The sequence below is a fragment of the Sus scrofa genome, chromosome 1, assembly GCF_000003025.6.
Source record: "Sus scrofa isolate TJ Tabasco breed Duroc chromosome 1, Sscrofa11.1, whole genome shotgun sequence".
In the NCBI taxonomy this organism is placed as follows: Eukaryota; Metazoa; Chordata; class Mammalia; order Artiodactyla; family Suidae; genus Sus; species Sus scrofa.
The window spans coordinates 114449912-114474948 of NC_010443.5; the positions used below are offsets into that span (position 1 = coordinate 114449912).

The window sequence follows — 25037 nt, forward strand, 5'->3', positions numbered from 1 at the left end:
AGGGGGAGCCCACCCTGTGATGCTCTACCTGGGGCCAGGGAGCTAGGTTTGGGTCCCATCTCAACACTACCCCACCCCCTCCAAAGAGTTCACAGCACCTGGTCACGGTCTTCCCTGGGTTAGTCACCTCTAACCTGGAAGCAGGCTGCAGGTGTAGACAAGCACATCCTCTGGATCTGGATCCACAGTCCTAGGCCATATCCTTGCTCTGCCACTGCCTAGCTGTTAGACTGAGGCAGTACCTACCTTCTCTGGGCCCTTGCAGTGTACTCCTTAAAAGCACTGAAGCCAGACTCTATACCTGGCAGGATTGTTGTCAGTATTACAACAATACAGAGACAGAATTCCAGTCAGACAAAATAGCTGGTAAAGTGACTGGCACACAGCAGTTGTCAGCAAAGGGCAGGTACTCAGGACGGCTCCTAGAAGGTGGGGAGCCCATCAGTTCTGGGCCTTTCCCCTTCTGCATGTTTTAGGGCAGAGGTGAGCAGAGGCAGAAATGACGGGGCTTTAAAAAACTGCATTTCATACTCCTGGACATGAAAAATAGGCACAAATGCACAGATTACACAAAGGGCAGAGCTTCTGATTCAGGTAACATCCGTAAAGTCTGCACTGACATGCCAGGCTTCTCTGAGTCATTAGTGAGAGGAGCTGGGTCCAGAATCCAGAGCGGGTAACTGGCATTTTCTAAACCAGATTCCCTGTAACTGGATTATCAACAAGTCCAAAGAGCTGCTTCAGGAGATCTGCAAATCCCTGACACATCTGTGCTGAGACATAGTGCAGGTCTCCTCGGCAGGCCCCTGGGGGTGGCAGGCTGGGTTCCCACACCCTCTCCCTCGCCTCTCCTGCTCCCTCACCTCCTTCTGCAGTTTCTCAATGGTCTTGTCAAGGTGCCATCTCTCATTCTCCATTTCATTCTTCAGTCTTCTTAACTGTTCCTTCTGCTCAGCCTCGTCTTTGAGCTTCTCAGACATCTGCTTCTGCTCCTGGGTAGCCCGACTCAGATTTCTCTGCAGATGGCAGGGAGAGGACAGTGCTGTCACCTACCTACCAGGTCAGCCACAGGAAGAGGTGGCAGAGGGAATTTCACAGCCATACCGCAAAGCAATCAGACCTACTACATCAGTGATCAGGAAAACAATCACAATAAAGCCATCAAAGAGACACCAGCACCTCATTAGCTCTGAAATTCAGGATCAAAATGCAAAAATGACTGAACCAAAAATATATGCAGGAATGAATGGGCAGAGAGAGGATACACTACAGAGATACAGAAAATGGCCAAGGCTGTTGGGGGTGGCCATTCAGGATAGTGTCCAAAAATCTGACAGGGCTCACGCTTGAAACTGAGATGAAGTTCTATGATAAACTAACTTAAACCTATGTGACAATTTACATCCTGTGATGCACAGCCTTGCACTTAATGTTCTAGAATCTTCTCTGCTATACAGATGATTCTTACAGTTAAAATTGCTAAAAAATGAATCTATAAGAAAAAAGAATATTGTCCTAGGGGACAAGAATCCACTTGGCAGAAAGAGTTGTAAGCAACAGAATCCATGGGCTGGACTCATACCTAGAAGAAAAGGAACTTGGCACTCCATGGGCTGATGAACCTGACAGATGGAAGGTATTAAATGGAAGAGACATGAGTCGGGAAAACTGCAAATGAGGGGTTGTTTGGTGAATCGGCACCAAATACGTACTTACAAGATCTACCATCGTGGCACAATGGTCCCCTGGGCTTCTCTGAGGTCCTCATTTCAGAACATCACACAGACTGATGTTCTTTATGTAAAAAACATGCAATGCTTAGAAAAAAAAAAGTTCTTTAATACCTTAGGAAGATTACAGTGGCTTCCTTAAATGGCTGAGTGTTAAGGCCTTTGGTATAAGGATATCACAAAGGAGCACAGCTCAGAATGGGGGAGCATGACCCCAACACAAGCGAGATCATACATAAAAATGTTACTAGGCACTGAGGGCTGAATGTGGGTTAGCACAGGTACTGCTGAGGCCCTATGCAGTCTTGTGCCCCTGCAGAGGCTGTAAAAGGACAATGGTTTATGTTTGCACACTACCAAACAGTTTACACACTGCTGTCACGTGCAGTAACTCAGGCACCTTGAAAACACTCACACATCACTTCAGGCACTACTGGTTTGAAAAGCTCTGGCATAGCTCTGCTGGCCAAGCTCATGACCTGGGGCCAAAAGGCCACCTGTGGAGGGCTGCACTCAGAGAAATGGCCAACACAGCCGGGCTGCTTAAGTTAAATGCTGCAGAGACCCAAGGTCAACAAAGGCAGCTGGAGGAAGGAGGGTGGTAAAAGAAAGGTAGTCAGGAATTCCATGTCGGGCAATTAGCAGGAGTGTCCGATGTCCAGCCGGGCACACACCAGAGAGAAGGTCAGCCCCCAGGACTTGGGTCTGTGGTTGATTTAATAGTGTTGGGGACACAGGGCAGCACACATGGTAAGGTAAGCCAGGTATGGTTCTGCTGTTTGGGAGAAAACTCCCATGAACAAGTATCTCAAAATGTCAATCCTTGAAAAATAACAAATACAGGGGCCACCAATGCCTTCCCGTAGAATCATCAGGGTCCAACTCAACCCCTGTTCTGAGGTCCGCAGCCTCTCTTTTTCTTCTTTCCCAGGGGCTCCAGGCGAGCAGACAAGCCAGCCTCACTCAGCTCTACTAAACCTTCAATTGGGAGTGCATTTCTGTTCGCCATTGGCTCAGAGACGGCTCCCCTACCCCCACCCATGGCTCTGCTCTCCTATGCCACTGGAGACACCCCAGACTGACCCGCTCTGGGCCTGGGGCCCAGCCAATACCCTCACCCCAACCTTAACACACATATACACACAAACACTTGCCTACAAGATTAATTTTGCCAAATTATTTTTAAAATATTTCTTGCATGCTCGCCCCCTATTGCAGGGTTATTAAGACCTGAAAAGGCAAGGAATATATATATTTTTTCTCTTTTTAGGGCTGCACCTGTGATACATGGAAGTTCCAGGCTAGGGGTCCAATTGGAGCTGCAGCTGCCAGCCTATGCCATAGTCACAGCAACGTGGGATCCAAGCCACAGGATCTATGACTCTTCACAGACAGTGCTGGGTTCTTAATTCACTGAGCCACAATAGGAACTCTCATAGATTTTCTATCTGAATACCTATCCACAAAAGTAATCTAAAAATTTCTTCCATCAGACTCAACCAAGCAAAGGTGCTGGACTTTTTAATGTAAAATATAGACTCTAGCCCTCTCTGGCAGAATCACCATTTCTTCTTAGAATGGAGCCCAAGCGTTTGCATTTGCAAGTTACCCAGACAATTCTAATAGACTCTAAACTTTAGAAATGCTGTTAAAACAGTGATCTGCCTCTTTGGTTGTTCAAGAAATATGTTCCGACATGTCTCAGCAGTGGCTAAGAAAATATGTACTAAATTCACAAGAAAAGAAAAGCAGCAAATGTGGCAACTTTGCATTTAGCTCTGTAGTTACAATAGGGACGGAGTAGGCACAGGTGGTTGAGGAGGTCCCAATAGGTCATCATAGATAAAGACAGAAACCTGGGGGATGTTGGGAGACCACCGTAAATTCAAGAAAGCCATCAGAATAAGGCAGCCTTGCTTGACTAGTGGAGGTGTGAGAACTGCCTCAGGTCACTGGGTGGGGGATGGGATGAGGCCTGCATTCAGATTCAGCCCAAGGGCAAGAGTTTGAAGACCACCCTTCAGCTGACTGAATACACACAGTTCTGGATACTAAGGAGGAACCACCACTCCCTGCAAGGAAGAGGCAGGCCTTTCCAACCCCCACTCCCCTTGGATGATAAAACTGGGGCCCACCAGATCCTCAGGCAGAGCTTCCTTGCCTGTCCACTTGCATCTTTTACAAGCATGCTATCCTAATAAATCTGTTTCTTACCTATCACTTTGTCCCTCGCTGACTTCCTTCTGTGGGCAGGCATAAAGAACCTCAATCTTAGTGAGTCCAGACACAGGGTGAATAACTTGAATTTAAAACCGTGGGTTTAAGTCCCAATCTGGCTTTAGATTGGGTTTGAGTCCCAGCACGTGGTGGGCTCAAGTCCCAATCTAGGTTTTGGCTGGGTTCGAGTTCTGACACATGGGTTCAAGTCCCAATCTGTGTTCTGGCTGGGTTCAGGCCATTAGTGCTGTCAGTTTCAGTGACTAGCAGTATAAGCCCATTGATTAATACTGGGACAAAAGTTTAAGGAACATTTATCAGGTTGGAGAATCCAAAAAATAAGGTTGATGGTTGTCTAATGAGTGCCCTTGAGCTTGGGAACCATTACCTCAACGGATGCAGAGCCTCTTCCTCTACGGCTGAGCAAGGCCCCGACTGGTCTGTATTAACAACAACCAAGTGGCAGGTGAGCCTACAGGCTTTAAGGAAGGCGAGAGGCTTGGTAAAAAGGCTGTGATAAGTCCTGGGGCTTTCCTCTCCCATGGTCTCAATTCACTCAAGTCCACTAGGGTGGGAGGCGCAGGCACAGCATCGGTATTGTTATCCCTCTCTGAAGGCAAGAACTACTGCTTCCCCATCTGCAGAAGCCATTTCTCAAGGCAATCAGAGACAACTCAGCCGTGAATGCAGTTCAAGTGAATGTACACGGCAGTACGATCCTCAACCAGTGGCAGGGCTGAAGCAAATCAAGAATGGCACCTCTTTTAGGAACCCCTGCCACTCTGACTGAACCATAATAAATCAGATCTGGGATCAAACGCTCTTCAGCCAGCATGTGAAGAAATATATTTATCATACATGGAGATGCAATGGATCACTCAAGGCACAAAGATTTTGCGATGTAAAATGCTTATGTGGGGGCAAAAAGGTCACCTTCTCGTCTTCCTCTAAGGGTTAAGCTCCCTTTCGGTTGCCAGCTTTGGGAAAGGCACGCAGAGTTGAGAAACTAGGGGAACAACTACCTAGTTCCCCATTTGAGAGAAAGCAAAGTATTTTCGAGTGATGGTACACTTTTTATAGCACTACTTTGGGGATCAGATAATTCAGATAATGACGGTGAGATTGTGAGGCTCTTCAAAAATTCTTGCCGGATTATGTTGCCAGTGGTTCACATGGGCACACGCTGCACAAAGCATTCTCACCATCTCAACACGGCTGGGAAAACAGGCCTGAGCAAAAGTAACACGTCAAGGATTATTTCCAAGGCAAGGATGGAGATCCGGAGGTGGGGGCGGGTGGGGATTACATTAAGATCTTTGTACCTTGAGGCCGTCATCTGTTCTCTCTGCTGAATTAGCTATGAGCTGCAGATTCACAGCTGGTGAACTACTTCCTTCTCTGTGAAACTTTCTTGTTTTGACTAAAGAATGATAAAGACAGAGCCTGTAATAGCTGCTCCCAGTGCTTGGTGTGGACATGACACAAAGGTGCATGCAGATGTTTGTCCCTGTAGAGGACACGTGTTTGTCCTCTCTCTCTGTCCCCAACAAACTCAGATTTAAAACCTGTGCTTAGAGTGCTGGGTTGTAGCCATCACAAGCCTTAAACAGCAGCACAGTGAAGCTGCCATCCACACAAAATTAACCAAACAAGGAGGCAGGGAGGAAGGAAGGAAATGGTGAGAGACAGAAGAAGAAACCCAAAGAAAAGACACCAAAATAAGGAAAAAAACAGGGCTTTACAGCATGCAAAAACAAGGTCTCTTAATGATCATTATACAACTACAGATGTGATAAATTGATCGAGTAATTGAAAAAAAAAGGCCTCTGTCCAAAGCCAGAGACAAGGTGGAGATCAGTGATCTGGATGTGAGGGCTCTTGAGTCAAGGCTGACCTGAGTGAACCCTACTCAAGCAGGTTCCCCTCCTCCAGCTCCAGGAGCTGAAGTTGTTTATGCAAGGCGAGCTGCATTTAGACATTTACAAATCTGAATCCCGAGTCAGCTCCTGACACTTTTCACTTGCTCCTCCCCCACCCACCCTCACAAGCATGTCCTAAGGGAAAACTTTAACAGCCTCCTCTTAGACAATTGTTCAAAAACACTGGCTTTCACTGCCTCAGAAACTAGCCTGAGGGATGCTGGTTCTTTAAAACCCAAGAGCAGGCAGAAGGAAGGACATACCTGGATCACCCTGAGGTCACTGTGCAAAGTCAATTTACAACCTTTTTTTTTTTGTTAAAGAATGCATTTCAAACAATCTTTCCAGCCTTCAAATAGGAAAATCTAATTTTCTAAGACTCTACTGATTTTGAATAGAGATAGCGATCTAGTTTCAAGGAAATGACTTCCTCCTGCTCCTGGGAATAGCCATCTTGAAGGACTGCACTGAGGAGTCTATTTGCCCAGAGGAGAAAGGAAATTGGCTTCTGCCACAGAGCCGTCTCCACACTGCCCTGGGGACCAGTTCTGGCGGCCAGTGCACACCATTCAAATTTTATCTTTGGAGAGCTGTCAGGATCTTTCATGTCTAGAGCAGGATTTCTCACCCTTGGCACTACTGACATGCAGGTGATGCACGGCGATGGGGGCGCCCTGTGCTGGGCAGGGTGTGAAGCAGAATCCCTGGCCTCAGTTCACTAGAAGCCGGTAGCCTCTCCCTGGCTGTGACAACCAAAAGTGTCTCCAGACACTGCCAAATGTCCCTCAGTTAAGAACCATCGGTCTAGATGGATGGTCTGAAGGCCAGGATGGTTGTTATCATGTGAGGAGCAACGTGGAAGGAGAGCGCCCATGGCAGTCTGAGCCTCCCTCAGACTTGCTCCTCAGCTTCCTCTATGGGGGATCGGGACAACAGCCCCCAGTGTTTACCTGGGCATCTTCCAGCTCACTCTCCAGGGTCCTTCTGGCTGATGTGGCTTCTTTTTCTTCCTTTCTTGCACGCACAAGGGCCTCCTCTAATTGCCGATTTTCTCCCTACAAGGAAACACCAGGTCAGTGTTCACACAGACATGTGCTGTGCCTACAAAGTGGATTCTGTGCCATGAAAGCCCTCAGGGGACATGCCCAGACATGGCCAGCAGTGACTGAGGTCACAACATGCCTGTCATGGGCCCACAGTGGCACACAACAGCCGTGCAGATGTGCGTGCCTGTCTGCAGTTCCACACTGAGCCGGAGGTGAACACCCAAATCAGTCATCTGGGATAATTTTTGGAACATACAGATGTGCAGTCTCTGTGCTGGAGCTTCAGAAACAACAGGTATTGAACAGACTCAAGCATACAGTTTTAGAAAAAGCTTCCAAGTGATTCTGATGGATGACCACTTGGGGGATCGCTGTTAGAACACACCTTCCTTTATGTTTCTTTTGTCCCCTTTTACCGTCAGAGGCTATTTCTCATGGCCATCAATACCCATCTCTTGCTAATAGCCTCCTTTTTCTAGAGATCTGGAAAACCAGATAATGAGTTTGTTAAAACTTGAGAGATTTCAAAAACCATCAACCAACTGTTAAAAAAAAAGAATAAACAGTCAAGAGTGAGAATGGGCCTGATGGCAGTGTGAAGACAGTCTTTTTGGGTGTTTCGAGGCCTCTGCAGTGTCAAAAGGTTGAGCATGCGTGGTGTTTGGACTCCTGTGGCTGGGCTTCCCACCTCAACTCCATCAGCCCTGTTGTTCCCAGGCCTTTCTAGAAGCCCATCTCCCAGTAGTACCACCCACAGAGGAACACAAGAAATGGCTTGTAGAGAGGAGATGTTCATGATTACCTTGACCTTTCCTACTCAATTACGATTAAAAATCCTCCCCACTTCTCAAGCCACTCACACAAGAAAGGAGGAACCACTGTTGCCGAGCCCAGACTCAGAGCCCAGACAGCCTCACCTCGAATTTCTTGAGCATTTCCTTTGCTTTAGCCTCATCGCCTTGCAGGTCAGCTACCTGCCTCTGAAGCCGAGCTACGGTGCACTCCAGCTCTTCAATGCTTGCCCGAAGCTTCTGGTTCTCCTCCTGCAGAGCCTTCACATGCATCTCGGCCCCCACCTGGGTTTGCTCAGCGGTACTGCTCCGACTGGCCAGGACCTCAACGTTCTGTTAAATACATGGAACAGGGGAACACAGGAACCAGGGTCAGGGCGCATCCCCCAGCTTTGAGGAAGGCTGACAGTTATTAAAACCCACTACGTGCTGGGCACTGTGCTAGGCCAAGCAGTGGCACAGCACAGCCTGCAGGCCCACCTGCTGCTGTCTGCTATTAATCATACAGAGTTCCCATTGTGGTAATGAACCTGACTAGTATCCATGAGGATGCAGGTTTGATCCCTGGTCTCACTCAATGGGTTAAGGATCCCGTGTTGCTGTGAGCTGCAGCATAGGTCACAGACACACTTGGACCCCGCATTGCTATGGCTGTGGCATAGGCCAGAAGCTGCAGCTCCAATTCGACCCCTGGCCTGGGAACTTAAACATGGCACAGGTATGGCCCTGAAAAAAAAAAAAAGAAAGAAAGAAAAAGAAAACCAAAAAACCCGAAGTGTCACTGGAACACCACCATATCCATTTGTGGTCACACTTTCTGTGGTCATGTTCATGCTACAACAGCAGGGTCAAGACCTCTGGCCAAGACCTAAACATTTACTATCTGCCTCTTTACAGAAAAAGTTTGCAGAGCTTTGCCTGTCAAACCCTTGATGTGAAATTTCAACCTTTTAATAACTTTAGGAGGAGGTGGGTATTATTCTTATTGCCATTTTAAAGACAAAGAAACTGAGACTTGGGTAGACTGAGGGACTTGTCCAAGGTCATCTAGGAGGAAATGTATTCAAGCAGACAAAATCTAGAATCTATTCATAGAACCACTGCCTTCCCCCCCCTCCGCCCCGCACTTTTTTGGATGCACCCAAGGGATAAGCAAATTCCCAGGCCAGGGATTGACTCCGAGCTGCAGCAATGCCAGATCTTTAACCCACTGTGCCACAGTGGGAATTCCACCACTGCCTGTTGATGAGTTTACTTACCTGACCCTCATCACTTGCAGCGCCCCTTAGTAGAAGCTCTTGATGAGGGGAATTTCTCTCTATATATACATATACATACATACATACATATATATATATATGAATGAATGTCCAATACAAAATAGGAATTAAAATTTGCTTAAATTATGATACAGTTCATAGTACAAACTCTAGGCACTGTCATCTGAAAATGAGCATGTGTTACATACAACCCATAATGGAAAGGAATGGCAACAATTATAGGATGATTACTGTTAATTCCAGGTGTCACATGGGCTTTTTATTTTTTTGGCTCAGCAGCTTAAAGTGACAGTGAGGAGTTCTTGTCATGGCACAATGGAAACAAATCCAACTAGGAACAATGAGATTGCAGGTTCAATCCCTGGCCTCGCTCAGTGGGTTAAGGGTCTGGCGTTGCCATGAGCTGTGGTGTAGGTTGCAGACACGGCTCAGATCTGGCGTTGCTGTGACTCTGGGGTAGGCCAGCAGCTACAGCTCCAATTAGACTCCTAGCCTGGGAACCTCCATATGCCGCGGGTGTGGATCTAAAAGCAAAAAAATTAATAAATAAATAAAGTGACGGTGAGTGGTGCTGTCCAGAATTTCACCTCTCTCAGCACATCTCCTGTCTTCCATTTTTCCACTACTACAAAGATGCCAATACCAGTAAACCCAATGTCCCCCAAACAATGCTGCAGACACCTTCAAGGAAAGAAGGCCGATGGAAGGCAAGATCTGGCTTTGAAGGCTATGTCTCAGCCCACTCGGGAGAGCTGGCTGCAAGAATTGCTCACTTACACAGCTTTTGAGAAAGATCTTTAAATCATGTAACAGTACAATAAGTTGTATTATCCTGAACTTCGCCAATTAGAGAGTTTCAGAAACCAGAGCATCTTTTCACAAACCCAATGTTTAGTTCTATACATCTAGGAAAGCTCAGCAGAGTCAAGCTACTGAGTCAGAACAAGGTTATTAGCTGGCATCGCTAGGAGGGCACTAAGGTGGTACCCAACAGCTGGGGTTTCTTAGGACTACCTGGATATATCATCTCCCATCAAAACCAGCAAGATGAATGAGGAGGAGAAATAAAGTGTGGTTAAAAGCCCGAGGAGGGATCTAAAGAATGCAGTAACTGGTCAGACCAGGGAAAAGAAAGAGCAAAGTCCAGATTGTCCATTCCTTCCCTAACTTTCCCATTAAGAGATAAAACTACAAAGCTACGGTTATCGAGACAGTGTGGTTCTCGCATAAGGGCACCCATGTAGTTCAATAGCATAGAACTGGGAGTATAAAAATAAACCCAACACTTAAAGTCAACTGATTTTTATTTTATTTTTTTATTTTATTTTATTATTATTATTTTTTTTGTCTTTTGTCTTTTTGTTGTTGTTGTTGCTATTTCTTGGGCCGCTCCCGCGGCATATGGAGGTTCTCAGGCTAGGGGTCCAATCGGAGCTGTAGCCACCAGCCTACACCAGAGCCACAGCAACGCTGGATCCGAGCCGTGTCTGCAACCTACACCACAGCTCACGGCAACGCCGGATCGTTAACCCACTGAGCAAGGGCAGGGCCCAAACCCGCAACCTCATGGTTCCTAGTCAGATTCGTTAACCACTGCGCCATGACGGGAACTCCAGAGTCAACTGATTTTTAACAAGGGAGCCAAGACAATTCAAGTGAAAAGAAGAGTCTTCAACAAACAATGCAGAACTGGATAGCCACAGGCCAAAAAATGAAATTAGATCACATCATACACAAAAATTAACTCAAAATGGATCACAGACCTAAATGTAAGATATAAAACTATAAAACTCTTCTAAAAGAAAACATAGGAGTAAATGGCGTGAGCTTGAGTCATGCAAGTCTTCTTAGATACAACACCAAGAGCACAAGTGACAAAAGATTAAAAAAAAAAAAATTGTTGTAATGATACCAGTAAGATGAAAAGACAACCACAGAATGAGAGAAAATATTTACAAATCATGTATCTGATAAAGGACCTGTATCTAGAACATATAAGCAATTCTTCAATTCAATAACGAAACAATAGCTCAATTTTTTAAATGGCCAAAGGATCTGAATAGACAGCTTTTAAAGAAGATATACAGAAGTCCAAGAAGCACATGAGAAGATGCTCAGCATCATTAGCTACTAGGGAAATGCAAATCAAAACCATAATCAGCCACTTCATACACACTAGGATGGCTATGATCAAAAAGACAGATAATAGCTAGTGTTAGGGAGCGTAGAAAGACATTGGAACCCTCATACATTGCTAATGAGAATGCAGAATGGTGCAGCTACTTTGGAAACAGTCAAAGTTGCTAAAAATGTTATGTATTTACTTATTTACTTATTAATTTGTCTTTTTAGGGCTGTACCTGCAGCATATGGAGGTTCCCAGGCTAGGGGTCAAATCAGAGCTGCAGCTGTAACCACCAGCCTACACCACAGCCACAGCAACACCAGATCTGAGCCACGTCTGTGACCTACACCACAGCTCATGGCAACACCAGATCCTTAATCCACTGAGCAAGGCCAGGGATCAAACCTGTGTCCTCATGGTTACTAGTCAGATTCATTTCCACTGGGCCACAACGAGAATTCCTCCTCGAAATTTTAAACAGAGTTATCCTAAGACCCAGCAATTCCACTCCTAGGTGTATATATACCTAAGAGAAATGAAAACACATGACCACACAAAAACTTGCCCCCAATCTCCACAGCCACATTACTCATGGTAGCCAAAAAGCGGAAATAGCCCAAATGCTCATCAACTGGTGACAGAGTAAACAAAATGTGGTCTATCCATACCATGGAATATTATTTGACCCTTAAAAGGAGTACATGCTACAACGTGGATGAAGCTTGAAAACTTTACACTGAGTGAAAGAAACCATTCATAAAAGGCCACATATTGACACTTATATAAAATGTCCAGAATAGGCAAATATATAGAGATGGTAAGTAGATTCATGGTTGCCTAGGGCTGAGGGGATGGGAAGATTGAGAAATGACACCTAAAGGGTACAGGATTTCTTTCAGGGGTGATGAAAATGTTCTAAAATTAACTAACTGCAGGGACAGTTGCAGAACTCTGAACAAACTAAAAACCTGTGGTTTGCACTTTAAATAGCTGAACTCTTATGTTATCTACCTCGATACGGCTGTTTTGTTTTTTTTTTTTTAAACAGGGGGAAAGCACCAAGGAAACCCGGAGGCTGAGTGGGACGGAGGGGATGGACGAAGTGAGGTCTGCCGAGGCCCCATGGAGAGGTAGAGACTCAAGATATCTGCCTAAATCTTCTGGGAAAGCAAAGAACATTTCCATGTGCAGTCAGTGATCTTTCCTTCACTCAGAAGTCTCAGGAAGAAGAACAAGTAACCTGAAAACCAGATCTGGTTTAAGCTGGATTGGGGCCCACCTGGCACCCTAACATGCTAGATAAAGAGAGTGCTGTGCTTCTCTCTTTAGAACTTGGTGTTTTCTCTCAAAGTGGTGGGGCACAGTCTGAGTCCATCATCTTGGAAGGATGGACCAGCAGATTATCTATCACTCAGCTTCCAGGGCCCCATCAGCTCCAACCTCAGCTCTGGGTTTCAGACTGAGTGTGACCCCAGGGGAGCCTCTACGCACTAAGATACATTGTCTTGTTTTGACCATCTGTAAAATCATCAACTGTTTTGCTTTATGTCTTCACAGTGTGGTAAACCACATTATGTTTACAAATAAATTTAGTTTAGGCCTCCATTGGCAAACTTTTCTTTCCAGAGCCCCCTGCCCTGTGCCTGCCGCCCCCTGCAAAACACTCACAGTTCACTGTTTCATATAAAGCCCATAGGGCAAACGTGCTTTTCCAGAAACCTTACCTAACTCACCTGCCACAGGGCTAGAATCTGAAAGAATAAAAATCATATCTCTTTGTTCAAGGCAAGTCCTATATGCAAGTTTCTCCTAAGTGAAGAAAATTGGTTTAGTGCAACTCAAAAGCTCTTCCAACTCTGACCTTTGATCTATGCATCATCTTTCCCAAATGCTTAAGTTTGTATTTATTTCCTGACTGTGGCAAAGGCAGCAGAACCACCAGCACCGGAGCCAGTAAAGATGTACTCAGACAGGAGATCACTAGGGACAAACACTGCCAACCTCATTTAAGTTGCTGGTACTTCACTTCTGTAATTCTTTCATCTTAGTCTCCTGTGTCACAAAAAGACTGGGGAGGGTGCTTCATTATAAAGAAAACCAAAGAGCACACGAAAGTTTCTAACAATTTATTTAGCCACATCATACCTCCCATGTAGTATCTATCTGTAAAAAAAGACCACATGGACTTACCTTTTATTATTATTTTTTCTTTTTTGTCTTTTTAGGGCCACAACCACGGCATATGGAAGTTCCCAGGCTAGGGCTTGAAGCGGAGCTGCAGCTGCTGGCCTGCACCACAGCCACAACAACGCCAGATCCCTAACCCACTGAGCAAGGCCAGGGATCGAACCTGTATTCTCCTTATAACTTTTTTTTTGGGGGGGGTCTTTTTGTCTTTTCTAGGGCCACACCCGCAGCATATGGAGGTTCAGGCTAGGGGTCTAATCGGAGCTGTAGCCACCAGCCTACGCCAGAGCCACAGCGACGCGGGATCCGAGCCACATCTGCAACCCACATCACAGATCACGGCAATGCTGGATCCTTAACGCACTGAGCAAGGCCAGTGGACTGAACCCGCAACCTCATGGTTCCTAGTTGGATTCGTTAAGCACTGAGCCACAACGGGAACTCCATCGAACCTGTATCCTCATGGTAACTAGTTGGGTTCATTACCACTGAGCCACAATGGGAATGCCTGGACTTGCTTTTTAATATCAGCTATTACCCATTCCTACAAGCAGTCAGAAAGAGTTAACAAAAGTCACTCCAAATTCCACTCCAGAAGGCTGAAAACTTACACACTAGGTCATTACCACAATGGCAAAAGTAGCGGATGTGCTATGTTCTCTTGTTTTGTAAGACTGGACCATCCCTTAAAATCACCCTGAAATGATTCCTTGACCCATCAGGCAGCCAAGGTCAAAAGAATGGAGAACACAATGTGGGGGTGGTGTAAGTTTCTCTCGTCCGCTGTGGCAGGGCTAACATGAGCTTCCAGAGCGCTACACGGTCGTATGGATTAGGATGACAATGTACCTTCCCTCTGACCAGCAACGTCTCTTCTAGCACTTATCCTACATGTGTTAAAAGTGATATGTAAACAATATATTATTAACTGCAGCCCTATAATGGCAAAAGATTGAAAACTAAATGCCAATTCATCAGGCCCTTGCTGTTTAAGTTAAATCAGTTCAATGATATCCCCTGCCTCTGAGGGCAGGAAAAAGCAACCAGATTAAGTGAGGAAAATGGTGTGCTTCTGTTTGTATGAAATGAAAGTAAGAGGGGATAAATCTGTATTTACTTGGCTACACAAATTGGTGACACTGCCTGGCTGAGAGGAAGGGAAGTGGGGCTATGGAAAGAAGCAGAGAGACGTATTCCATTGCAAAACCCTCTTATAAGTTTTAAATTGTGAACTATGGACATTCAAGGAATACTTAAAATGCTTCAGCAAATACACATTTTCTTTGAAAAGATTGACTACCAATAGCCATAGGCACTTGGAGGACAATCATCTCCCCAGCCCAGTTCTCCCCTCTTCCAGCCTCCAGAAACTCTTCCCCAACACATTCATGAAAGCTCCTGGGCCATGAAAGATAGTGGAGCGGGAGCAGGGGAGCAGCTGTACAAACAGAGCAGAGGGCCAACTCTCCCACGCTGGTTTACATAGTTAAGAAATTCCTTTTCACCACATATAGCTGGGAGAATGGAAAAGACCCAGATGGCTCAGGACTTTCATTTACACGAGTGATTCTCCAAAATTTCCACCCAAGCAACCCTAAGGCAGACAAGTCCAAGGCAGGGTGATGAGAGACTTGCAGAGAACTGCTCCCAAAGCTTGGGTTTCTCCATCAAAGAGGCATGTGCAGGTGTTCCCTTGTGGCTCAGCTGGTTAAGGATCCAATGCTGTCACTGCTACAGCTCGGGTCACAGCTGTGGTGCAGATTTGAACCCTAGCCTGAGAACTTCCACATGCTGTGGGTGTAGCCAAACAAACAAACAAACAAACAAACAAACAAAAAAGAGCACGTACACTTTGTGATCTACACTACAACCTTCCTTCTACTCCACATCTCTTATTATATCAAGATACCATGTCCTTAGTGTTCCAGGAAGATGGGCTACCCTGTGGCTTTAGCAACCACACTCTTCCCCACCCACCCGGAATACGTACACCCATCTCAGCATGACTGACACAGACATAAACCATCTTAAGAATGGAATTCAGATTTAATTTAAAAAATGCGCCCCTTCAAACTATTGCATTTGGAATGCATAAGCAATGAGATCTGGCTGTAGAGCACTGGGAACTATATCTAGTCACTTGTGATGGAGCATGACGGAGGACAATGTGAGAAAAAGAATGCATATATGTAGATGTGACTGGGCCACGTTGCTGTATAGTAGAAAATTGACAGAACACTGAAAACCAGCTACAATGGAAAAAATAAAAATCATTTAGAAAAAATAAAAAAATAATATAAAATAAATGTGCATCTAAAAGTACAGAGAAAGAGGCAAAGCGTTCTGCAGTCAGGTCAACCAGATGAGACTCAAATCCAGGCTGTGCCTCTTTCTGTGGCCTTTCAGTGGGCTGGGTCTCACAGAGCCTTAATTTACCTATTTGTAAAGGACAGATGTTACCTACCTACACCATCTTAAATGTTCAGTTTAAACAAGGTGATGCCTCTACAGCTTCCATTGCTGTTATGACCAAGGCCACGAAACATACATGTATTTCCCAAAAGGTCAGGACTTTGCCCAGCTTACCTACTGTGGTTCTAAATCCTCAAACCTGGCTTCAGACTATACTCTGCACATTTTTACCACCCCAATATCAAGCCTAGCTTTTGCAAAAGAGAAAACTGAGATCTTTTAACAGTCTTTCCAGAGGAAAACTGTACCACTAAAAATCACAAGACTCCTTCTCATTAATTATAGGGGCAAGTCAGGTTTCTTGGTTGACTAATTCATTAAAAATTTAGTCCCATTTCCCAATCGCAAATGGTTTGGCAAACTGAGGGCAACTAAGAAAATTCTTCCAAAACAGACAAACAGCATGTTTCGACCTGTTGAACTGCTAAGTTTCCACTACTAAAATAGTTGACTTTTAACCATATGCTCCAATTACTGATTTAAAAGCAGGTTGGGAAATGCTCAACATCACTTACTATTACAGAAATGCAAATCAAAACTGCAGTGAGGCACCACCACACACCAGTCAGAATGGCTGTCATTAATACATGTCTACAAATAAGAAATGCTGGAGAGGGCATGGAGAAAAGGTTACCCTCCTACACTGTTGGCAGGAATGTAAATTGGTGAAAACAGTGTGGGGGTACCTCAGAAAACTAAATATAGAATTACCACATGATCCGGCAATCCCACTCCTGGGCTTATATCTGGACAAAACTTGGCTATGTCACAACAGCCAAGATATGGAAACTACCTAAGAGATGAATGGATTAAGATGTGGTCAATATACACAATGGAATACTACTCAGCCATAAAATGAACAAAATAATGCCATTTGTAGCAACATGGATGGAACTAGAGAGTCTCATACTAAGTGTGAAGTCAGAAAGAGAAAGACAAATACCTTATCACTTACAGGTGGAATCTAAGATATGGCACAGAACAGAAAGAGACTCACAAATGTGGAGAACAGACTTGTAGTTGCCCAGGGGGAGGGAGTGGGATGGACTGGGAGTTTGGGGTTAGTAGATGCCAACTATTACATTTAGAATGGATAAGCAATGGGGTCCTGCTTTATAGCACAGGGAACTATAACCAATCACTTGTGATAGAACATGATGAAAGAGAAAAAATGTGTGTGTGTGTATATATATATATATATATATATATATATATATAAAATAAAAGCAGGTCACTTTGCTGTACAGCAGAAATTAACAGAACATTGTAAATCAACTGTAATTAAAAATAATATAAATGAAAAGAGGTTGGGGGCATTTCTGTTGTGGCTTGGCAGGTTAAGAACCGGATGTGCCTGTGATGATGTGGCTTCGCTCAGTGGGTTAAAGATCCAACGTTGCCATAAGCTATGGCACAGATTGCAGATGAGGCTTAGAACCAGCATTGCTGTGCCTGCAGTGTATGCCTGCAGCTCTGATTCAGCCCCTAGCTGGGAACCTCCACATACCGCCAGTGCAGCTATAAAAATAATTAAAAAAAAAAAAAAAAAAAAAACTAAAAGGGGCTGGGGTTGGACTACATAATTATTATCACACACACACACAAAGTAAAAACCCAGTCTCTGCCTGGTACCACCATTCATGGCAAATAATGACCTGCTTACAAGCTGGCACATTTTCATGTGTTAACGCCCACATTTGGAAATGGGACCAGGACAAACTTTTATTCATGAGAAGCACAAAACTCCCCCAAGAGCGCCACAAATGGCCACGTCTGAGTGTTTCTCCTGACCCAAAGGCACTGATGCACTTTCCTTGCCAGAGCAACAAACCACACGCCTCGGAAAGGCTTGCTCCCAATGGATAAAAGGTAACCGCCCAGAACGAGCCCCTCCTGGCTTGTCCTAGTGCAGATCCAACACATAGACACATCAGGTTTTACTAATTAACAAGGCCACTGGCACAGCCAGCTTTTGTTTCTTTTCCGTCTCACTTTTTTGCTGAATGAGGGAAAACAGCTGAGGCGTGGAGGCCGGGAGTCCAGGGAATGCAATGCTGGCTCGTCAGTTCCACGTCACTGGCTGCCCCCACCCTCGATGAGTGAGGCTCAGGAGCTCAGCTGATGGGTACCCAAGGGGGCTCCTGAGGCCAGGTTTTCTGCAGGGAGTCATCCCTTTCCATGTCACAGCTGTGGACGTCACTTTCAGTCCACGGTGAGGACCTGAGTCACAAGTGATGTGTCCCTTTCTCACTTGGGATTCGTGGACAGTTAGGTCCCCTGCATTATGCCTTCAGCCTCCCCCTCCACCTGCACAACAGTCAACTACTGAGGAAAGAAATAGCATCTATTTTAGTCATAAGCCAGTCACTTTATCTCCTCCCCCAGTCACCTGCGAATTTCACTAGCATGAAACTTCTAAGCCAGGGCTTCTCACATTTTAATGAGCATGGGACTCACTGGGGGACCTCCTGAAACGATTGTTCTGGCTCAGGCAGCCTGGAGCAGGGCAGGGGCTCTGTCTGACTAACAAGCTCCCAAGTGGTGCCAGCGATGCTGGTCTCTGGGTACCATTGTGAGCAGTGAGGTCTAGACTGAGAGGCTGCTCTAACCTCATGCATATGGTTCACAGCTTAGGCCCCAACTCTCTCCTCAAGTCCTCTATGCTTCTTGGTCCGACTCCAGTGCTGGGAGGGGTACAGGCAGCTTGAGTACCACTGCAGGCTGTGCAGCCAGCTCACACAGTGACCTACACAAACTCATGAGCCCTCTAAACTCAATTCGCATCCTTATAGAAAGCATAGTAGGTAATGTGTGCTCTAAATGGGGCAGAAAATTCCCCAAAATGAGATATAAGAGCTAAGAAAACTGAGATCCCTGCGCTAATGTAAAGTGACGGATTTTTCTTCTTCCTTCTGACCACCCATTTGCCATTTTTTGGTGAAAGTGGGGTTGAACCATTGCAAAACATCATTTTAAAACCCCTACCCTCCAAAAATTCTCTCACTGTATTTTCCAAATGCCAACACTATTCCTTCTCAACATATTTGTGGTTCAGAACTGAACTGGTTGCAGAGTTATCTCATTGATAAACTCTGCAGCAACAGAGCAGTGCCATTAGGAAGATGGAAATACATGTTGCAAAGGAAATAATAAAGTAGATAATACTCATTACCAAACCCTAAATATTTTCAAGGAAAAGTTGATTCCAAAGCCGAAAAAGGTAGACGTCAGTAGTCTTTTCCTTTTGTTAGAAGATGTGAATGCCACACTAGACACTGCTAATAATTAACTCTATGATGACTTCAGACAAGTCATTTAACTTCCATCTGCCTTCAGTCTCCTCCTTTGTAACATGAAATAGTCAGTCAAGCAAATTTCAATGTTCCTGCCAGCTCTCAATTCCGGGATTCTAGAATGAACTTGAAGAAATCAGGCCATATTACACAATCATTAAACTAAGATTCCAGAGGTTTTACTCCTGTAACATCACACTTAAATTTTATCTTCATATGCTGTCTGTTAAACTCAGATAGTCTTTGCCATCGTCCCCACCATGGCATCTAGAGCTAAGGACCACATCTGAAGACCAACTTTCTGCCACGGAGCAAAGCATTACTAGCTCATTTTCTCTCTACAGTCCCCAACTTGCCAGAACTGAGTTGGAATGTATCATGTTTAATGAAGATTTTTGTTTACATCCTTTTTTTCCATTGCCCTGGTGGTGATTTTTCTGTTTACAAAACCACCTAAAAGATACTCCTTTTTAATCATACTCAATTACCCAGTTTTTCCTATAGTAACTTGGTGATTATATAGGCTAAAAATATCATTTGTTTTCTTCACAATGTCCTTGGGAAGTCAATAACTAAGAAACCAGTAATATTTACTCTCAGAGTGTAATTCAGATATAGGTCTAAGACAAAAGCTGTGCTAATAAAATACATCAAGTTTGCTCTGAGAATCCATCTGACAAAGGCTCTCATTTAAGCCATATGACAGAGTTAAAGAGACACCCAACATGGGGATAAAAACACCTATGATAAAAATACTCTGCACACGGGAGTTCTGTTGTGGCACAGTGGTAACGAATCCGGCTGGCATCCATGAGGACACAGGTTCAACCCCTGGCCTTGCTCAGTGGGTTAAAGGTCCTGTGTTGCTGTGGTGTAGGTCGCAGATGCATTTCGGATCTGGCATTGCTGTGGCTGTGGTGTAGGCTGGTTGCCACAGTTCTGACTGGACTTAGCCTGGGAACCTCCATATGCCATGGGTATGGCACTAAAAAGACAAAAGACAAAAAAAAAAAAAAAAAAAAAAAAAAAGAAAAAAAATGCTCTTCACACAAATAGGTCAAGATCAAGTGATTTCCCCAAGAGGCAACATGCTCAATAATAGTTCAGGCTTTTACATATTGTGCAACTCCACTGACACGAAATATCTACAACTGAGAAAGAAAGTAGACCTGTGGTTGTCAGGGGCCTTGGGAGGGGGAGCTGAGATGTAAGGGGCTTCATTTTGGAGTGATGGACATGCTTTAAACTAGGACAATAGTGATGGTTGCCCAATCCTGTGAATATATTAACACCAGTGAATTGTACACTTCAAATGGTGAAAAGAGTGAATTTTACATTATGTGAATGTTATCTCGAAAAAGAAAACAAGAGTTCAGACCTTGGAGTTGGCAGACCTGAACTGGTTCTGCTTGTTGGTCTCTACACCTTGGTTTTCCCCATTGTTCTAAGAATGAATGGACACATTATGCTAAGCACATAGCAATGTTTCAGGCACACGGTAAGATGATGACAACCTTTGATGGCTACACATAAGGTCATGCAGCCCAAAGTCACAAACCAGGACTTGCACCTAGTTCTCCAATTCCTGTCTGTGATCTCTGCTGCTGGCTACCTCCAAGTGTGACAATGGCAGCGGCTTCAGGGGAAACTCCCCAGTCAGCCAGAGAAGAGAAAAGGAAGATTGACACCTGCCAACTGTGGGCTTAAATCTGGACATATCCAGATTTAAGGCAAGGGAAATGGAATATGCAATTGGATCATGAAAACTGTTTCTGGAGCTTTCTCTGAAACAGAGCTCCGGGTTGCAGACTTTTAATTATGCTTTTGCCTTTTTTTAAAAAAAACACCACTCCTTAAAAAAAAAAAAAAAAAAAAAAAAATCCTCACAAAAATCTGCCCAGTGTCCCTGGGTCATCTCATTGTCCAAGAGATGACAAGAGCCTTATATCATACCTGTAAGGCACCATTTCCCTCACCATGAGGGCCACAGTCTTTGCTAATCTTGTGACCAGCATATCAAAGTTCTCTTTATAGAACCCCACTTCCCACCACGGTACAGTCAGTCCTTCGGGGTGCTGCCAGCTGGCGGAGAAGACTCCACCCAGGCAATGCCATGAGTCCAGAGGCTCTGCGTCACAAGGAAAATACGGGGTTGGGGGGAGGCAGGAAAAAAGCAGGGGTTAGACACCCAGTTAGACAGCCTTCATCACCGATAGACCTAGCAGTTTCCCAAATGGTTAAAATCAGCTTGCTGTCAGCACACACACGTCTAACAGGTTCAACAGGATTTCTCAAGACAGAAGATAAATAAGCAAGTTCCCAGAGCCCTGCCTACTGGAGAACTGAGGGGACCCCTCCAAGATAAACCAAATCTCAATCTGGACGCCAACCGGCCCTAATCAAGTCCCCAGTTCTATACAGTTCCCTTCCCAGAAATCTTGTTATTTGTGAAAGTTGATCCTTCAACTTCCCCACTTGGCTGCTACTAGACTTCCATAAACACTGGGAAGATAAGCCCTAAGTTGTAGAAATCATGCCGTTTCAAAAATTTAAACAGAAATTTTCAGACCAAGAACTCTCATTCTGACAACCATTCCCATTAGTACCTCTTTACACTCCCAAATTAGACTAATTTCCAGGCAGAAAGTTGTCAACTTCTCCCTTCATCCCCTACCTCCAAGGCTGCAGGAACAATAACAGGAGCTGAAGAAAGGAAATCAGGACTGACTTCATGTTTGGAAGGGAAGAGGCTGGGCCAAAACCCTCACCAAGCTTTGAGGCTGGTTCCCATAATCCCCAGGGTTAGGACACACAACAAGGGTGACCATTATTTATTTCTTTCTTCCAAGATGCTCCTTGAGACTGAGTTGAGCAGACTGTCTCCTGTAAAGCCCAATGCATGCATGGTCTCCAGCTCTCTCCTTGTAGGCCAGCCTGCTGGGGTCAACAGCTAGCTCTAACTGCTGGGCAGGAGGAGCAGAGCCAGAAATAGGAGTGGCCTAATGCAGGGATGGTCACCTGCTCACTCGGAGGTTTTGTCCAAGTCACCACTTCTCTGAATCACAGTTTTGTTTAAAAAAAAAAAAAAAAAAAAAAAGGTGGGGTTATGGATCCATTCATTGCATGGATCAAGAAGAATGAAAGATACTGCCAAGCGTCAAAACACTAGTCACTATATAAATGGCAAACAGTGTCCAGGAAGGAATTAGTGTGCACCGCTCAGGAGTCAGAGAACATAAAGCACAGGTTTCCTTCTAGACAGAGGCCCTGAAGGAGGCAAGGTGACCCTCTGGCCTCCATCCCCTTGGACTAATTGTTTCCCAGCCATGGATGCTGGCTCGACTCTCATTCAGTCCCTCTGTTTCTGAATAAAGGGAGAAACAAATGTCACCTTTCCTCTCAGAAGAGGTGGGGGAGACAGAGGGAGTGGATAGCACCATCAAGTCTGCTCACAGATCTACCCCAGGACTGCTCAAGTGCCAGGTCCCATGGGCTTTTTTAAAAAGGCCATTTTGAGGACCTACCCTTGAGGCCCCATATACCACCATCATAGTCACTGGTGCTTCTGCCCTCCAGGTACAAGTATGATTGTGCCTGCCTGTCTCCTTGAAGTCAGGTGTGGCCATATGACTAGCTTTGGTCAATAAAACATGAGTGTAAGCAACATGCATCATAAACAGGTACAAGCTCTAAGAGACAGTTAGGGATTCACCTCCATGCCTTCCACTGCTGCAGCCTTCAAAGATGCCTGGGTGAACCAGGGGCCCTGACAAGCAGAGCAACCTCCACCTGCATGTGGCCACCATGACCCTTGTGAAATGAAATGTGGGCAAGAAAAAAGCTTGTCTTAGTTAAGCTACAAAGCTACAGAGCTCTTGTTATTGCAGCATGACATCATGCTAAGACCTGTGCTTAGAGGCCCAGCCCACCCATCTCCTGTTCACTGAGCACAAAACCTTGAGTATATCACAGGCTTCATCCCAAAGAGCCAGTGAGGCTATAACAAGGAAACAGCATGGCTTCCAGAGTCAGGCAGACTTGGGGTCTTTTTTTTTTTTTTTTTTTTTTGTCTTTTTAGGGTCACACCTGCAGCATGTGGAAGTTCCCAGGCCAGGGGTTGAATCAGAGCTGTAGCTGCTGTCCTACACCACAGCCACAGCAACTCAGGATGTATGTGCAGAACAGAGGCAGACTCAGACTCACAGACTTTGAAAAACTTAAGGTTACCAAAGGGGACAAGGTGGGAGGGTGGAAGGGATGGCCTGGGGGTTTGGGGTTGGCACATGTACACTGCAGTATGTGGAATGATTGGCCATTGGGGACCTACTATATAGCAGAGGGAACTCTACCCTGTATTGTGTGATAATCTATGTGGAAAAGAATCTGAGAGAGAATAGATATGTGTATATGTACGACTGGGTCACTTTGTTGTACAGCAGAAATTACCACAACCTTGTAAATTAACTACAATAAAACTTAAAAAAAAAAAAAAAAGAGTCCAACAGTCTAACGGCCTCTGAGATCATGTCCATCTCTGTGCTTAAGAACATGGCACCTGCACAGCAAATGGTTATTTTCTCTCTCTGGCCTACCCAAGTTTCTGTTTTGCCAGGTGAAGTTCCAACAGACCTAGAAATTCATTCATTCATTCCCATCTTACTCACTTGTAAAGTGATAGCATGTCAGCAGTATTTAGGACACCAAGTTTCTCTGGTTCAAATCCCAATCAGCATTTCCAATATCCCCCATCTCTCTCCAGCCCCCACCATAACTTTGGTAAATAAGCAGACCTACAGCTTCTGCTTCCTGGGGCTAGAAGCCACTACCTCTCCAAACAAGCCTTTCCATTTTCTCAGAGCTCTCAGCCATGGAAATAGCTCCTTAATGCTGAGCTATCTGCATTCCTACATCATCACTGGGACCAAGGAAGGTACAGTCCTTCCTCCAAATGAAGCCTATCAAACATCTGAAGCCCTCAAACCTCCATAATACCATCTTACCTGGCCTTTTCTTCCTTAGGCTAAACTGTCAAAGGTCCATCTTCAACCACTGGGGTGCAGTATCCAGTACTGTTTCAAAGTGTGGGGCCCCAAACCAAAACAATACTTCCTGAAGACTTGCTGCCCACCCACTCTGCTGATGACCAAGTACCCTCAGACACTCAACGCAAAGTCTCCCAGTAAAGAAAATCTTCAGATCCCTCATAGGTACGTGTCTGCATAGAGGTAAGATAGAAAGCCTCATGCCACAACTCAAGTCCACAAGCTGAAGAAAGCTTTGGACTCCTCAAGACAGATGTCTGGGAGACCCTTCCCAAGACCCGCCCTGCAACTGATAGTGTGGTGATGGTCGAGGAATGACTGCTGCGGTCCTCTGGTTCCCATCCCTTCTTCTGCTGCCAGCCCCTTTCTGCCTCTCCCCACCTGGGTACCCCAACACCCTGCTGGCTCTCATGCATGGAGCTCATCTTGTTGGCACAACCCCATTTTCTTCGCTAAGTTGTACCTTAACCCTTCTGGGGAGAAAAATTAGACAATGTCTTTTTCCCTCCCATGCTTCTCTCCCTTTATGGCCAACACTTTCCACCCCATCCCATCCCAGGGGCTACACCTGGGGAACTGGCCCCAAGTACGCTGTTAGTTACATTCCCCAGGACAAGGCTCTGGATCAGGCAGGTGACACAACATCTCTGAGTCCTCTGTCTATGCCAGGCATTGGGCCCACCTGTTGGGCATCCCACTTTGTTCTTAGTTACCCACCCGCCCCTCCCAAGAGAGGTATTATTAAATTATTTGCTTAGAAATGGGAAAATGGAGACACTAAGAGGTTAACTTGCTAAGGTCTCGGGGCTAGTAAGTGGCAAAGCCAGGTACAATCCCAGGTGGTCTCACTTGAAAACCTAGCAGACTGACCACCAGCCGGTGAGCTCTTCACAGGCGGGGCCTGCATCTCACTCCTGCACCCCAGGCCTGCCCAT

At 45.3% G+C, this 25037-nt stretch overlaps 1 protein-coding gene across 5 annotated transcripts in view; it reads right to left on the reverse strand.

Moving 5' to 3' along the window:
- The window catches only part of CGNL1 (cingulin like 1), a 204184-nt gene that overhangs the window by 25764 nt on the left and 153383 nt on the right, over positions 1-25037 (reverse strand). For all 5 annotated transcript variants that reach the window (XM_021094667.1, XM_021094676.1, XM_021094685.1 and 2 more), the window contains exons 9-11: positions 7830-8036; positions 6817-6921; positions 864-1016 (exon numbers count right to left, since the gene is read on the reverse strand). In XM_021094667.1, the coding sequence (XP_020950326.1) occupies positions 864-1016; positions 6817-6921; positions 7830-8036 (465 nt within the window). The remainder of the gene's footprint in view (positions 1-863; positions 1017-6816; positions 6922-7829; positions 8037-25037) is intronic.